Here is a 17,693-nt window from a genome sequence, read left to right as displayed (position 1 = left end):
CTGGTTTGAGATACCTCATGTTTCAGTTCAGAGTATGTTCTAAGATTCTACAAGAAGTCGACATCAAGGATATTGGTTGGCAGTTTTGTGGATCACTTCTATTACCCTTCTTGTAAATGGTGGGATTTGTGCTTTCTTCTAACTACTAGTTGCAGTTTTTCGTTCAAGGGATCTATGATAGATTATAGTTAAAAGAAAGGAAAGAATGATTATATACAATCGTAAGTCAGACCTCGATTTAATCACTTTTGCTTCAGACAAATGCTCCACCACTGTCATTTCACCACAGTGATTACCTTACAGAACAAATTTGTCCAAGTCTCTACTTCTTACCTACAAGCCACAGCGGTACTATTCCAGTCACTTCTCAAATCCACTGGCCCATCCTATATATAAAAGAGTTGCCCTTTACACTGAATTGAAACTCGAATCAGATATGTTAGAACAACAATAAATGCTTTCATCTATTCCCTTTAGTGAATGAATGAGCTCTCCTTTTAGTGGTCATTTGTAGGCCTGTTGACACACTACATCTGTATGGTGACTTTAATCTTACTGTCAATGGCTGATTGGAAGCGGAGCCCATTTTATCCCAACCTGACGAATTCTTATCCAAATTACCAGGAGGCCAGTTCTTTTAAAAAAAACCTATCTCACAGAGGTTTATTTCCAGCTTCTGTTGGCCGAGCAGCCTAATAAAATCTTGGTATTAATCCTCCAAAAGGCACACCATTTTTCATACCACGAGTGGGTACATGGCACACTTTGTACATAGGTACAAAATAACTGCCCTCTATGTTACCTAGGTAAACATGTACGAACAAAATCACGTTTTAATCTTAGTTTAACTAAACAATGATAAAACAGACTAACATTATATGAGTTAAACCACTTTTAATTGAACAACAATAAAATAAACCTTTCATTCTATCACTCTGTTGCCGCACACAAGTGTTACCCCACTTGAAGCATTGAACAGTGCAGTTCCATCAGATCCCTGCCAACCATTTATTTAATTACTAATGATATTGTAGATAACTGGCTCATTGTGGGATTGTGCTGCTAGCTGGAAACTTGTGTCATTTTCTTGCACAGGTTGTAAAGTTTTTCTCGTCAAACTTGCTGTTTATTTTATATTACTGCTGCTCACTTGGATGTATGACAATACATCTTATGACTGTGTTAGCTGAACCCATAGTGAAGCAATAGGTACTAAGAAAGTTTTGCAATACAAAGCAACAATAAGTTGCAGGAGGCTGATTGTTGCTGTGTTCAGAGAATACTTTGTACTTGTACTATAGCTGCTGTGCCAAGCCTATGGGTGCAGTCATCCACTAGCAGGGTTAGTTTGAAGTGCTTGCTATAAGCCAGTGCTTTGAAGAAATGACACTTGCACTCGGCGACAACTACAGTGGTCATTAGCGCCCAGACTAAATTACGAATGCACTGCGAGGCACAATGTTAAAACAGCAACTAAAAAGGACAACACTAGAAAAGGCACATTACCAGGCAAGGGATTAAAAGAAAACAGCATAATCAAATGTCCTTAGACAGGTTTGTCAAGTGGATAAAACGAAGAACGCAAGCAGCTGCTCCTGGGTCATCTGCTAAAATTTCATCCAGAGGACATGGCAGGCCAAGATCAATGCGCAGTGTATTAAAATTTGGACCAGTCATTAAAATGTGGCGTACCGTCAGCAATTGCCCACATGGGCAGAACGGCACCGGCGCAGCCGTCAGCAGATGGCGGTGGCTGAACCAGCAGTGTCCAATCTGTAACCGGGCCAAAACAACCTCCTCCCACTGAGAAGGGCGTGAAGAGGTCGTCCAAGCCGTGGGGAGAGGTTTCAAGGCCCGAAGTTTGTTTTCAGTAAGTGTAGACCAATCGGCATGCCACAGCGATAAAATGCGCTGACAAATGACCCTGCTAAAATCAGACGAAAGCACACAACAAGAAGCTGTCCGAGGCTGGAGGACTGCAGCCTTGGCCGCAGCATCTGCAGTTTCGTTCCAGGGATACCGACATGGCCAGGAACCCACATAAAGGTAACCAGAGAACTGTTGTCCGCCAGCTGCTGAAGAGAGCGTTGGATCCGGTGCACAAAAGGGTGAACCGGATACAGATCACTGAGGCTCTGGATGGTGCTCAGGGAATCAGAGCGATGACATAAGCAGAATGTCGGTGGCAGCGGATGTAAAGAACAGCCTGATACAGGCCAAATAGCTCCGCTGTGAATACCAAACAATGGCCGTGGAGCCGGTATTTGAAACTGTGTGCCCCGACAATAAAAGAACACCCGACACCGTCATTGGTCTTAGAGCCATCTGTATAAATGAAGATCATGTTAATGAACTTCAAACAAAGTTCGACAAACCGCGAGCAGTATACCGAGGCTGGGGTAACCTCTTTTGGGTGCGAGCTGAGGTCAAGGTGAACGCGAACCTGAACCTGAAGCCACGGTTGCGTTTGGCTCTCGCCCACTCTAAAGGTTGCAGGGAGTGGAAAATCAAGTTGCTGAAGGAGGCGACGAAAGCAAACTCCAGGGGGTAGCAGGGCAGATACATACAACCTGTATTGACAGTTGAGAGAGTCATCAGAAAAGGAACAATAAGACGGGTGGTTGGGCATTGATAATAGCCGACAGGCATACCAACAAAGCAGTATATCGCGCCGGTAGGGTAGTGGCAATTCACCAGCTTCAGCATGAAGACTCTCGACGGGACTAGTATAGAACGCTCCGATCACAAGTCGTAACCCCTAATGTTGTATAGAGTTGAGGCGGCATAAGATGGACGGCCGTGCAGAGGAGTATACAAGGCTCCCATAATCCAGCTTTGAGCGGACGATCGACTGATATAGGCAAAAGTAGGATGGTTCGATCCGCTCCCCATGACGTACGGCTGAGAACACGGAGGACATTGAGGGAACAGGTACAACGGGCAGCCAAATATGACACATGTGGAGACCAGCTAAGTTTCCTATCAAATGTAAGACCTAAAAATTTTGTTGTCTCCGTGAATGGGAGAGCAACGGGACCGAGATGTAAGGATGTTGGGAGGAACTCTTTGTAGTGCCAGACGTTAATACAGACCGTCTTCTCAGCAGAAAAACGGAAGCCACTGGTGACACTCCAGAAGTAAAGACGGTCAAGACAATGCTGGAGACAGTGCTCCAGGGAACATGTATGCTGCGCGCTGCAGTAGATGGTAAAATTGTCCACGAAAAGGGAGCCTGATACATCAGCTGGGAGACAATCCATTATTGGATTGATCACTATGACGAAGAGAGCGACGCTCAAAACTGAACCATGTGGCACAACATTCTCCTGGCGAAAGGTGTCGGACAGGACAGAACCCATATGTACCCTGAACTTTCGATTCATTAAAAAGGCACGAATAAAAAAGAGGGAGGCGACCACGAAGGCCCCATGTATGCATGGTGCGGAGAATGCCCTCCCTCCAACAGGTGTCGTAAACCTTCTCCAAATCAAAGAACACAGCCACTGTCTGACGCTTCCGCAAAAAGTTATTCATAATGAAGGTCGAAAAGGTAACCAGATGGTCAACAGCAGAGCGGCGCCTATGAAATCCACATTGTACATTGGTAAGTAGGTGTTGAGATTCGAGCAGCCAAACCAAACTAGAGTTAACCATTCGTTCCATCACCTTACAGACACAGCTGGTAAGGGAAATGGGTTGATAACTGGAAGGCAAGTTCTTGTCCTTCCCCAGCTTAGGAATCAGGACAATAAATTTGCGTCAGCATGTGGGAACATGACCCTCAATCCAGATGCGATTATAAGTATGAGGAAGAAAACCTTTACCCACAGGAGAAAGGTTCTTCAGCATCTGAATATGAATAGAATCAGGCCCTGGAGCGGAGGACCGTGACCGGGCAAGTGCACTTTCGAGTTCCCACATGGTGAATGAGGCATTATAACTTTCATGATTCGAGGAGCGGAAGTTAGGTGGCCTTGCCTCCTCTGCCTGTTTTCGGGGGAGGAAGGCAGGGTGGTAATGAGACATCCTCGGGGGCTACAAGGACGTCATTCGCGACTGTCAAGCCAGAAACTGGTGAGTGGACCTTAGTGCCACATAGCTGGCGCAGGCTACCCCAGACAACAGAAGAAGGAGTAAAACTGTTGAAGGAGCTTGTGAAAGCAGTCCAGCTGGCTTTCTTGCTTTCTTTAATAACACGACTACACTGCACACATAGTCGTTTATAATTAATACAATTCACCATCGTAGGGAGGCGTTTAAAGGTGCGTAAAGCACGTCGACAAGCATATATAGCATCTCATGAGCCTTCTTGGAAGGTCGTTTAGTCGAAGTACTGGTCAATGGCTGGGAGTTCGGGGTACGTAAGATGTCTTCACGGAATTGTTCCTTCTTGAAGGCCCGTGCATCTGACTTCTGGGTCTTAGTCTTGGCAGAAGCTGATGAAGGTGCTTGTGTCTTAGGGGTGATGGGAGGAAGAGGAGATGTTGACCGGGCGATCTTAGCACTGGCCGAACGGACGACCGTAGCGCTAAAGGTCAGATTGCATGTCTGCGTCAATACCTCCCTGGTAGGCCGAGGAGAGGCGAGGACAGTACTGTATTTCCCCGCTGGGAGCAGCGTGGGCTTCCTACTAGCAAAAAGCTTGCAAGCAGCCGAGGTGGACACTTTCTCTTTTACCCGAATTTCCTGTATACAGCATTCATCCTTGTAGATGGGACAATCGCGAGAGTATGCTGCATGGTCGCCCTGACAGTTCACGCAACGAGGAGACGGAGGTGGACAGTCACCCTCACGGGCATCCCTGTCACAAGTGACGCATTTAGCCGCATTATAACAAGACTGGAGGGTGTGGTTAAAATGCTGACACTGGTAGCAGCGCGTAACTGTCGGGACATAGGGGCAAACAGAAATAACCTCATAGCCCGCTTTGATGCGCAGTGGCAGCTGAACACTATCAAAGGTCAAGAAAAGTGTCCGGGTCGGTACAAGGTCATTGTCGACCTTTTTAATGACCCTATGGACAGCCGTCACACCCTGCTCAGCGAGGAAAGACTGAATCTCCTCGTCAGCCAATCTGTCGAGTGATCTAGTAGATACCACGCCACACGATGAATTCAAAGTGCGGTGAGCCTCCACCCGGACAGGGAACGTGTACAGGAGTGTGGCCCGAAGGAGTTTTTGTGCTTGAAAGGCGCTCTCAGTTTCCAACAACAAGGTACCGTTACGCATCCTGGTACAAGACTTGACAGGTCTGGCTATGGCATCTACGCCCTTCTGAATAACGAAAGGGTTGACAGTTGAAAAATCCTTTCCGGCCTCAGATCTAGAAACTACAAGGAACTTTGGGGCAGGCGGTAGTACTTTTGTCACTGGTGGCTGGTCAAGTTTCTGTTTTTGGACAGAAGTCGAGAGAGAAGAAGAAGAGAAATCCATTGCGGATGAATCCCCCATGAGTGCCAGCGTCTCCGATGGCACGTACCTTTCTTGTGGGGACCCTCTCAGAGGGCGCTCCCTCCTTAGGTGAATGTTTACACCTCAGGTCACACCTCCCGAGAAATGGATGGAGGGACCAATCGGCATGGTCGGAAGGTGTCAGCTCAGGCAATCACCCCTCCCCGGGCCTGGCCTTTACCAGAGGATACGTACTGGCCCTACTTGTCTACCCAGGGCGGCGAATTACGCTTTACCCCGTCACTGGCTACGAGTGCAAACGCATGAGTCTGCCTTCAGGCAAGCACAGGGAGGAAAGAAGAAGAGAGAGAAAAAAGGGAGAGGGGGAGAGAAAGGACAGACTGTCTCAAACACCGGGGGAGAGACCATATGGTGGACAAGAAGGCAAGGAGAAGAAGGCAAGGTAAAAAGGAAGGAAGACAGTGAGAGAGGGAGAAGGACAAAGAAAGGAAACAAACAAAGGAAGGAAGAAACCGGAATAAGCGAAAAATCAAAATGACCACAAATGTAAGTTGTTGAACTGTCCATATTCAGGTGGTACAGAGAATTCCAAAGAAATTTCACTCTGGAGGATGCTGAGAAGACGGGAAGGCCATGATCAGCAGTTAGAGAGGAAACCATTAATGCTGTGAGGAAAATGCTAGATGAAGACAGGCAAGTGACCTATAAGCAGACAGAGGATACCTTAGGACTAAGTGCATCAGAAACTCGTTCGATTCTGCATGATCATTTGCAAGTAAAAAGCTTTGTTGTCTCTCTTACTGTACGGACTGACGGAAGATATTAAAGAAGTTTTCTCAGTATGTGAATACCATTGTGACAGGTAACAAGATTCAGGTGTATTATTATGATGTGCCAACTACAACTGAAAACAGAGTTTGGGTCTTTGAAGATGACAACACACCCGTAGCTGTAAGAAAATCCTGATCAGTAAAGAAGAAAATGATAGTGTTCATTTATTTTTTCAAATCGAGTTGGACACACAGAAGTCAGTCACAGCTAAATAGTACGCTGAGCAGTCCCTACCCAAAGGCATCTAATCTTTGAAGATCCTGTGACTGAAGTCAAGAATGGACACTTGGTTCCTCCATCAGAACATTGCAGCTCACCACATCAAAACATAGCATACAGTGAATATTTGTGGGGTACAGGACCTAAACTTCTTGAGCACCCCCCTTACAGACCTTGCTCCTTGTGACTTTTCACAGTTCCCGCATGTAAAATGAAGCTGAGAGGAGTGCAGTTTTCAAGCGACGAGGACCTCCTGAGGGTTTGGGACAGGGAGTGTACCTTACTCCCCACAGAGGCTTGGGAGAAATGGTTTAGGGATTGGTTTCGGAGGATGGAAAGGTGTATTCAATGTGGCGGAAATTACTTTGAAAAAATTAAATAAATAAAGCTGTATTGCAAAACTTGGCGTACCCTTTGTATGGGCTTGCAATTGTAAAACAACAATGGAATGGTACAAAACAATGTTAGTTGTGACTAGGGCACCTTATACAGAGGTGCACCCACTTGAGGGTTAAATACACCTTTTGAACTTCATCAGTGTAATAGGATGCAGTTTGGGGTTGCGAGTGCACCTGCTATTTTCCAAAACTTTTTTAAACAGCTTGTCAACTACCTTGATGATATCCTGGTTAAACGTCATAAAAATGAGAAACATCTACAAATTTATTACCCATTCCCCCCCCCCCCCTCCCCCCCCCCCCCCCCCCCAACTTAGGTTTCTGGGGATATGTCAATGTTTTTTATGTTTATACAATATAATATAATATAAATCCTTTATTTGTTTTTTAACGTACTCAGATGAAAAGAATTGCCTGATCTATAAATATATCTCTGGGATGATACAATATCTGATGTTTCTACAAAGATTTACATTTTGGTATTTCTGCTGAATATTCATTTTCATAAATAAGTTATTACAGTTTTATTATTTGTAAAAGTAAATTACATTTATTAATGAGCCAAAACATTATGATCGCCTGCTTAATAGTTTGTTTGTCCATCTGTGAAATGTAACACATCACTGATTCTGCATATCAGGGATTCGACAGTTTGCTGGTACATTTGTTGAGGTATGTGGTATTAGATGTCTATGCACAGGTCATTTAAACTTGCGCAAGTAACGGGCCACCGTGTGTGCGGTGAAGGCACCCAATAGCAACCCAGATGGGTTCTACAGGATTTACATCAGGTGAATTTTGTCACCAAGACATCAACATGAGGTCATTATAATGCTCCTCAAACCACTATAGCACAATTCTGGCACCGAGACAAGGACAATTATATTGCTGAAAGATAACATCAAGCATGGAGGGATGAAGGTGCAGCTATCAGCATGTCTTCGATTACTACCACAGGCCCCTTGCAAGCGATGGAGAATGTCTACCATAACATAATATTGTCCCCACCAGCCTGCGTCCATGCCATTTTGAGGAGCTGTCCACCTCAATGAAGGCGTATGTGAAGATGACTATCAACCTAGTGTAACAAAAATGTTATTGACAGTCAACTGATTGATGGTCGAATCCAGATGGTTCCATGCCCACAGCAGTCGTAACTGATGATGTTGGGTCAACATGTGAACATGTACGGGTGGTCTGCTGTGGAGCTCTTTGTTCAACACCATACAATGAATGGTGTGCTCCAAAAAACATGCATGTGCACCAGCAGAGATGTCTTCCATCTGTCCTACTCTACAGAGCAGACATGCCCCCAAACCCCATGTTTTGTGAAGAGATATTGATGTCCTACCATTTACAGCCTTTTGGTAGTTTCACTGTACTTCTTCCTCTTTCCGTAGATGCTCATGACAGTAGCACATGAACATTAGACCAGCCATGTCATTTTCAAGATACTCGTTCACAGGCTCTGTGTAATAATAATCTGTCCTTTGTCAAAGCCCCTTATCTCAATGATTTCCCCATTCACAGCCCAATCTCCACTAGGGTGATCCCCCATCCAACTCTGCCCTGCTTACATACATATGTTAACACGTCGCATGCCCGTAACACCAGCAGGTGGCATCCAACATCACAGTAGACAGAGGTCATAATGTTTTGGCTTATCAGTGTATACTAAACAAAATTACACATACTTACTATATTATTCATTGTCATTACATTTTTGTATTACAAATACCTTCCAGTTTTAGAAGAAAAAGCTTTATTACTCTACAAATTTACTTTGCGTACACCTCTAAAGCTCTATCTGTCTGTTTATGCTTTTACAATGTTCCATCTCATTTTGTAACGTAAGGTTCAACACAGGTGCCACAGAGGGTAATGTTACATTTCCTACAAAATGTCAGTGGTCTGCCTTTGCAATCAGCAGACTGATGTCTTTGGGAGTTACGTATTGACATAAAGTGGTCCTTTCCATCATATCTTACTTCAAGGAATGCTCTTCTTGGTGTTGATAAGGGATGTCCCATTCTGCGATTGGTGCCCATTTTCAGATACTGGACAGCAAGACATCATCAGAACTCCAATAAATCTATAGATCTGGCTCCATGTACCATATGATCTTGCTGTTCACAACAGCCGTATCAATTATTCTTGTAAAGGGAGCCCGATTCCAATTCTTGCCGCATAAAGAAGCAGCATATACACCAAAAAGCAAAACAGGCCCTTCTGTTTCTTCTGTACATAAATGATCTAAGCTTAAATATTGATGCACACAAATCAATCATATTTGCAGATGACACCACGATTCTACTAAAAGGAGACGACGATGAACAGTTACAGCAGACAGTAAACACGGTCACGAAACAACTTAGCAGCTGGGCACAGAGTAATCAGCTTGTAATAAACAGTAAGAAAACCGTTGCTCTAAAATTCCACAATGTTCCTAACAAGGACATGTTTATCCCATCAGTCTCTATCAATGACGAACCAGTTGGTAACAGTACTGAAACCAAATTCTTAGGACTTTGGCTGCAGAGTAACATCAGATGGAATAAGCATATTGAATGTCTCAATGCAGAACTGAGCAAAACATGTTATCTTCTTTGTTCATTAAAATCATGCTGTAGTGAGAAAACAGTATTGAATGCATATCATGCGTACTTTCATTCTCGTCTTAGATATGGGGTCACCTTCTGGGGAAACTCTAAAATAGCTAATAGCACTTTTAAACTACAAAAAAGGGCCATTAGAATCTTGTTTGGGTGCAAGCCTAGAGACTCTTGTAAACCCCTGTTTAAGAAATCTGGTATTCCCCCATTACCGTGTGTATACATTATGGAAACCCTTTTGTTCTTTAAATTAAATGTAATAGGCAAGGACCAGAGGCTACAAAAAAACTGTGATATACATGAGCACGTTACCAGACAAAACAGGAACTTACATATGACTCAAATCAGCACAGCACTGTGCCAAAAAGGTACTTTTCACATGGGAGTTAAGCTTTATAACAAACTTCCTGAAAACATAAAAGCTATCACTGAGGTCAATACATTTGGAAAATCTCTAAAGTCATATTTACAGCATCACTGCTTTTATTCCATTGAAGAATATTTAAATTTATGAAATGTGTTATATAAATAATTGTGTGTAAAGTGTATTATTGTAAGCTTAAATATGTATGCCTTGAAATTACTTTCAGCCTGTATATTTATAACTTGACTTGTCCAATGTCTTATGCATAAGCTGCTATGTAGACAACAGGACCAATAAAATACAATCTACAATCTACAATCTACCATGATGGTCTACTCCTGCCATATGTGCATTGTAATTCTTTACAGACTGTGGCTGCTGAATGATGGTTTTCTGCTTAGCTATTCTATCCACCTACTTGCTAAAGTGATTGACTCCACAGTATCAAAATTGGTGCCAATATAGACACATATATTATTTCATTTGACATATGAGATTTCAACATACAAGATTTCACCATTTGTATCAGAAGTTAAGTCATAAATAAAACATGGTAATTTTTCCAACTGCTTTGTTTCGTGAAGAGGACACTTTTCAGTTCTGTTTTCTCACACTATACTTGTTACACTAAATTCAGTGTTTTGTAGGTGCAGCAAGAGATCTCGACTAGTGAAACATTACCAAGGTCCACTACTAGAACTGAATGCTTTTATTGTGTTACTTTTATTACAGCTGTTTCAACAGATGATACTGTTTCTCCCAGTGAACTAAAAACAGATCTGTTGTCTTAACACTTGCTAAACAACAATGTAGGCCAATAATGGAAAGTTATTTACTAGCAATATTATTGTATGAACCTTCTCCTGCACAACTAAAGTCAACAGAAATTAAGGATTAATTGATAAACATAGAGAGGACATGAAAATCAACATGCTGCATTTGCAGCAATTGTGATCTCATTTTTAAGTATAAAAAAAAATTCCATTGTTTATATGTTCACTAATAAAAAATTAAAACATTTACCGTCAATAATGCAGATTTATAATATAATAATTGGAATATAAGTCATCCCATTATTAGTAATAAAATAAAAAAACAACAGAGCCTAAAAATAGATCAGTGGGAGATGATGGGTTATGCCAAGATGAAAAAAAAATATGTTGGTTCCCAAACCTGTACAGTACCTGCAAGTATCTGCCAGCAAGATTCCTAATTATGCCTGATTTATTCCTCTGGAAGCTTCCATTACCTATTCTTTGGATCAGTTGCACTGCAAGGGCATTCCATTTCCATGGTCCATAGTTGGTCAGTAGAGTTTCGAAGTTTGAATCACTTGCTTTTAACAATGTATCAGCTTCATTTACCATTTGTTTTCACAATGGATGCCTCTCCTCTCAGCATCAGGGACATCCTTTCCCACACCACACCCACAGCATTAGTTTTCAAAACTCAGGCTCAAGAACATTATTCACATAAAAAAAGGAAGCACTGGCTATCATTTTTCAAGTGCATAAATTCAGCATTGCCCTTTATGGAATAAGTTTCATTTAGGTCCTGACCACAAGCCTTACCACGAGCCTCTGCTCTTTTTTTTTTTTTTTTTTTTTTTTTTTTTTTTTTTTTTTGGGGGGGGGGGGGGGGGGGCTGCTGAATCTTTCTTGGGAACCATCCTTGTTGATGCTTTTTCCAGTTTTCCCTATGTCATTGGGTTACAATAAATGATGACTTCTATTACTAACAGGACCCACAGTAAATTTTATTTCTTATCAATGGTGCCCTCTCAAATGAGTTTCAATTTACAGTGGCTGCATTCTGGTAATGCTCTACCCATAATTACATCAAATTACGTCATGACTTCTCCATTTCATGCCACCTCCAACAGTCCGATAGAACATTTTGTACACGCTTTTAAGACCCAAATGTTAAGCACTATGAGGACAGCCATATCTGAAATGGTTGTCAGTGCCTTCCTAGCTTCTTGCACAATTGATGCCCATACACAGCCACAGTCAGGCATAGTTGCTGTGTAGATATCCTCACTGGATGATGCTCGACCTCTTTCATAACACCATCAAGTCAAGTCAAAGAAGCAATGGCTTCTAATGCGGACACTCCTATATGGATGCCTACCATCGGGTGACCATGGGTTAGATCCAGGGGTCGATTCTGGTGCAACAAGGCTGTCAATTGGTACTGGCGGTAATGGCATGGGGGCTGTCCTCCAGGTATTGGAATCAATTTCCCTTGTGGTATCCCAGACAGATGTCTCTGCCATCCAAGGAGCTACTGTAGCAGCAGTTGCCTGAACACCATGACCACCAGTGACAATGAGCATTTAGTCCTTCCATCTCCTTCATAACTGCCACTGGAGATCCCTATGAACTTTTTATCACATTCTCCACTGGCAGAATCACTGGTGGTTCAGGCATCGTAAACTGAGAAGCTAGTAATTGCTTCTTCACCTCCTCTCCCACACCAGAGCATCAAAGCTCCAGAACTGCCAGCTGGGACCTCATCTGGCACTGGTCCAATGCAGCTACACCCCCCTCCCCCCCCCCCCCCCACGCACACACATCATTCATGTCATTTTTGGATCTATGCATCAATCCAAGAAGGGAGTGATCACATAATCCCAAAGGACATATCGATCAATGACTACATATTATTAGTACACCTCATTACAATTATATTGGCAAGGTCACTGTGAGTAGAGAGCAGCACAGACTTTCCAGTCAGCAGGTTACATGGGCCCATCAGTTGGCCAATTAAGAATCAAGCAGTCACTGGCTCACTCTCACTTTTGTTTGATAACTAATGTACTCCTCTCCATGGCCGACTGAAGTACTGATGATTACCCTGGACTATACCAATTATATCTGGATATTCTTTGGACTGATCTTGTTATCTGTCCATGGCAACTGGGCCTGCTTGTGATACAAATGTAGTAATGTCCACCTACTGCTATTAAGTACTACTTAATTGGCCAAGTAATTGATTTCAGCCTCACCTGCAAACATTTTCTGCCACCATACATCACACTGTATTGATTCCAATTGTTTTCATTTGTAGTCCTGGGAAGATTCACCTGATGAGTATCTCCTATCTACTATACTTCATTAATTCTGTATTTCAGACTGTTCAATACAGTGTTAATAAATGACTTTTGTGATCTAAACTGGAGACTATAAAAACAAGATAACTGTAAATAAGTTGTAAGAAAAAATACTACCTGTGTAATTCAGAGAATACAAATGTTCAAGGGCGAATTTCCAGATGGAACAGGCTGTGAAGTAGTCAAAGACATCAACCTTGTTCTGCTCAGTAGTATACTCTGCAAATGGCTGATCAAACTTACACTAGCTCGCAGACTGATGGTGACAATCTATATGAGTGAGCGACGGGTTACTGGTCATGCTGTGTAACAGTTGTAACACATCTGATGGATGTCATGGCTGTGGGCCTATATCTGATGATTTTGGATATTTCATGTCCTCTTATAGGCAGGGTTAACTGTGAAAGCAGTTACCCGACCTACAAAAATGAATATTTTTTTCAGAATGAAATGTTTACTCTGTAGCTGAATGTGTGCTGATATGAAACTTGCTGGCAGATTAAAGCCTTGTACTGGACCGAGACTCAAACTCAGGACAGGTCGTGATTGGGCAGCTTTGACGGTAAAGTATTTGCCCATGAAGGCACAGTTCCTGAGTGTGAGTATCAGTCTGGCAAACAATTTTAATTTGCCAGGAAATTTGAATACCGTTTGTTCATTCACCTTTTATTTTTCCAATACCATTCATCTGATTATGATGAGATTTTTGTGAGTTGTTGTGCTCATGTCTCCAAAGGTTTCTATCGCCAAAAGGGATGGGAGGTGAAAAAGATGTGACATAGAAGCTTAATTCTGTAAATGCATGACACATTTATGTATGCAAATACTGCACAGTAATACGTAAAATAAGGGAAAAGCAACCATTCACGTACATCAGGATGATGTGTACAGCACAGAAGCACATAATAGAAAACAGAATTCAAGCACTAGCTCTTTTTCTTGCAATATCACACATATTCACAAACACAATTACACAGACATCGAAACACACACTTTCGTGTCATGGCAAGATTTGAGACTGAATTAGTATTAGCCTCTTAATTACAGTTTAACTTCCTCCTTCTTACCCAATGTATCACTTTCATCTTTCCCCCTGTGATAAAAATCACAGCCTGTGCAAGTCAACCCATGTATTTAACTCATGTAGCCCATTACATATGTCACACTATAGCACAGAAAAGTATATGGCTCTCCTACACACTTCCAACTTTTGATATGTGAAAAAAATCGTTACCAATGTAATACAGTTTTAAAAAAGTAACAACAACATATCAATGGAAACTGAAATGGGTGTCTTTCACAAGATAACAACTTTTTTTAAAGAAATAATATTATTACACTAGTGGTCTCTATTGGTTGACTTAACTAAAAATGCTATTATGTGCGGATGCAAAATTTAAATTAAAATCTCTTACTTTGTTTCTAATTCTTCTTGCTGTTTTATTTCATTAGCACATTGTTGAGACACTTGTTCACAGTTCTTTTGTTGCTCTAATAGATTTTTTCTCTGTCTTTCAACAAGTTCCTCTAGTTGTTGTACCCTTTTTTTCCATTTCTTTGCACTGTGAATCCTTCTGGGTTTGCCATTCTATAACTCTAGCTGACTCGGCCTTCAATTTTGCTTGGAAATCATTCATTCCCTGTGATACTGACATGGATCCTTGCTGCTTTGATGTACTAGAGGGTATATTACTTTCAGAAAGTGTCTGCTTTTTGGTAGTCCTTGAGTGCCTCTGTTGTTGCACTTGGATTCTACTTAACTGGTTGATACGTGTTTGTTGTATTGCTTGCTGCATTTTTTAACACTACAATATCTCTGCAGAAGTAATAAATGAGAAAATTATTAAGTCAAAAACTCAGTTTTCATGAAAATGTCATATGTTTGTTTGCTTACACCAACTTAGTCAAGCAAGTAAAACATAAAAAACAGATTACACTGATCCACACTACTTACAGCATTCATATTTGCAGAGATACAAGTGCACAATTTCATAACAAAGCTTTTTTTGTTTATTTTCATGTACATTTAATTTTAGTGTATCTTTTACTGTAACACTGTATCTTAATAAACGAAATAATACAGGCTGCCTCTGACTGAACTGAAATTCATTTGTTCATTTACCTGAAAGCCGCTTTTGAAAGGAGAGCTTTCAGGGCAGTAGAATGTCAAGCTATATGTTAAAAGGCTGAAGCAGCCTTCACAGGCAATTTCAGTGAAATATACAATGTAGCAATCCGGTAGTGGAGGGAATTGTGGAGGGAGGGAGTGGTAAAAATTGTAGAGGGACACCAAGGGATAAACACAGTATGCATATTGAAATGGATGTAGGTGCAGTAGTTAGTGTGGGGAGCTACAACAAACCAGTCTTCGGAGTGAAGACCACAAGAACAATAATAATAATACTATTAAAGTACTCTTTCTTTCCATGCACACTGCTACAAGAAGAAAGCAAGTAACGACTGTGCCTACACAGGAAGTGTAATAACTTTCTATAGGGATGTTCATCACTATATCACAAAATGAAGACATTTCTGAAATGTTGTAAACACTTAATCCATTGAGGTAATAAGTTCTCCAGGTCCCCTAAAAGTGTAGGTAACAAAAAATGTATCAAGTGATTATTAGTAACATAACTAAATTTAAGGTAGCAAACATACAAATAAAATATGTAATTATATACATAAAACTCTGTTATACATCCAGTATGAGCTCAGTTACCAGTTTGGCATTTCACCCCTTCTGACCTGGACCTACACACTGATTCAAATCGGAAGATGTCGTAAGGCCATCAATTCTCCCCTGAGACAAGTTGGCCCACAACTGTTGTAACTAGTCCTTGATACCCAGGATATTTGGTATTGACATACAATCTGGTCCCACATGTTCTATTGGTGACATCACACAGATAGTTTGTAGACACATGTGTGGATGAACATTGTCCTGTTGGAAACTGACACCATGATACTGTCAAATGAGAGCTAACACTTAAGGATGCATCATGTCTGTGATATATTAATGTGTTGTCAAAGCTCCCTTAACCAGTACCAGCTTTGATCTGAGTACATACCCACTGGCTCCTCACACCATGAAAAAAGTAAAACTGCTGTGCATCTCCAAATCATTGGAAGAATGGAAAGTCTCCCATGGTGACCGCCATACTAACCAATGATTGTCGTCTGGCAGAACTGAGATTCAGTTGCTGAATTTAATGTGAGGCCATTCATCAACAGTCCATACTTCCACGTCACGGCATCACTCCTTTCCCTAGTCCGGCTACTGCTTGTCACTGACCAATTGTGCAGAATGACACAGAATGTTGTAGGGAGTCCATTACTTGTTCTCAGATGGCAGGCTCATATGTGAAGGGATTCTGACATGTTTGGTGCACACTGCAGATATCCTTCTTTGTGGTGGTCACTTAGGATGGCAGTTATCCAGGAAGGTAATCCACTGGTGGCCATCACCTCGCAGCAGGAGGAACTGGTACAGATGGCCCTCTCTGAAAAGACTGGGAGGGGGGGGGGGGGATGCTGGCCCAGTTCCCAACTTCAGGAGGGTCTATCTAGATTATGGTGCACTCATTTTTGTCTGTGAGGGGGTGCACATGGTAGAATGGCTTAAGGACAAGGTGCCCATGATACCCCCATGGGAAGATGCGAAGCTGCTTGTTAAGACCGCAAAGATATCATTATGGGTACCTAAGATCCTTAAGTAAGTCTCTCCCAAGACTCTGTTCAGGAAAATAGGGGCCCAGAACCCAAAGGTCTCGACAGAAGAGTGGAGAGTGATTAACCAGAAGGTTGCTCCGGAAGAACAAACCCTGGTGGTGGAGGTCGAGGAGAAGTCCCTGAAGGCGATGCGGGAGCAGGACCTGAAACTGACTTTGGGTTCTCGCAGGTCACCATCAGGGTTCTCATAGACCTCAAAGATGGCAGCAAGACGGAGCCTGGAGGTGCTGCAGATTAATCTGCAGCACAGTAAAGGGGCCTCTGCTGCCCTGAGCCGCTGCATGGGGAGACAGGAAGCGGATGAGGCTCTGATACAAGAACCCTGTTTATACAAAGGAGGTGTATCGGGCCTCGGTGGCAGTGGAGATCTATGCTAGAAATCTAAGAAACTCCAAAACATACATCTATGTAAGAAATGGCCTTTCTTTCATGCCAATGATGGATTTCTGCTCTACGGACATAGTGACCATTAAAATGCAGTAATGTGAGGAAGGTATCACGAGGGAAATTATTTTGGCCTCAGCATACCTTCCTTATGAAGACAGCTCTCCTCCTCCCTTGGAGGTGAGGAGACTGGTAGAGACTTGCCATCGGCACGGTGATCGACTGCTGGTGGGATGCAATGCCAATGCCCGCAACCTAGTGAGGGGCAGCAAGGACACCAACAGTAGAGGTGAGTACCTTCTTGAATTTCTTTTAGCTAGCAACTTAGAGGTCCTGAATAGGGGCAATGAACCTACAGCAGAAGGGAAGAAGTAATTGACATAACCTTTGGTTCCATGATGATGGGTAACTACACTCCTGGAAATGGAAAAAAGAACACATTGACACCGGTGTGTCAGACCCACCATACTTGCTCCGGACACTGCGAGAGGGCTGTACAAGCAATGATCACACGCACGGCACAGCGGACACACCAGGAACCGCGGTGTTGGCCGTCGAATGGCGCTAGCTGCGCAGCATTTGTGCACCGCCGCCGTCAGTGTCAGCCAGTTTGCCGTGGCATACGGAGCTCC

The 17,693-nt window shown here is 42.5% G+C and overlaps 1 protein-coding gene across 7 annotated transcripts in view; it reads right to left on the bottom strand.

Moving 5' to 3' along the window:
• The window catches only part of LOC126095753 (myosin heavy chain, clone 203-like), a 224,484-nt gene that overhangs the window by 194,443 nt on the left and 12,348 nt on the right, over positions 1-17,693 (bottom strand). For 4 of the 7 annotated variants that reach the window (XM_049910526.1, XM_049910529.1, XM_049910530.1 and 1 more), the window contains exon 2: positions 14,364-14,764. The exons of the other annotated variants lie outside the window; for them this stretch is intronic. Coding sequence is in view for 1 of the 4 variants with exons in the window: in XM_049910530.1 (XP_049766487.1) it covers position 14,364 (1 nt within the window). In the remaining 3 variants the exon portion in view is untranslated. The remainder of the gene's footprint in view (positions 1-14,363; positions 14,765-17,693) is intronic. 7 annotated transcript variants of the gene reach the window in all.

This window comes from Schistocerca cancellata, chromosome 8, assembly GCF_023864275.1.
Source record: "Schistocerca cancellata isolate TAMUIC-IGC-003103 chromosome 8, iqSchCanc2.1, whole genome shotgun sequence".
Taxonomy (NCBI): domain Eukaryota; kingdom Metazoa; phylum Arthropoda; class Insecta; order Orthoptera; family Acrididae; genus Schistocerca; species Schistocerca cancellata.
Note: the sequence above shows the minus strand (reverse complement) of the source record. Positions and strands in the feature narration are given on the sequence as shown.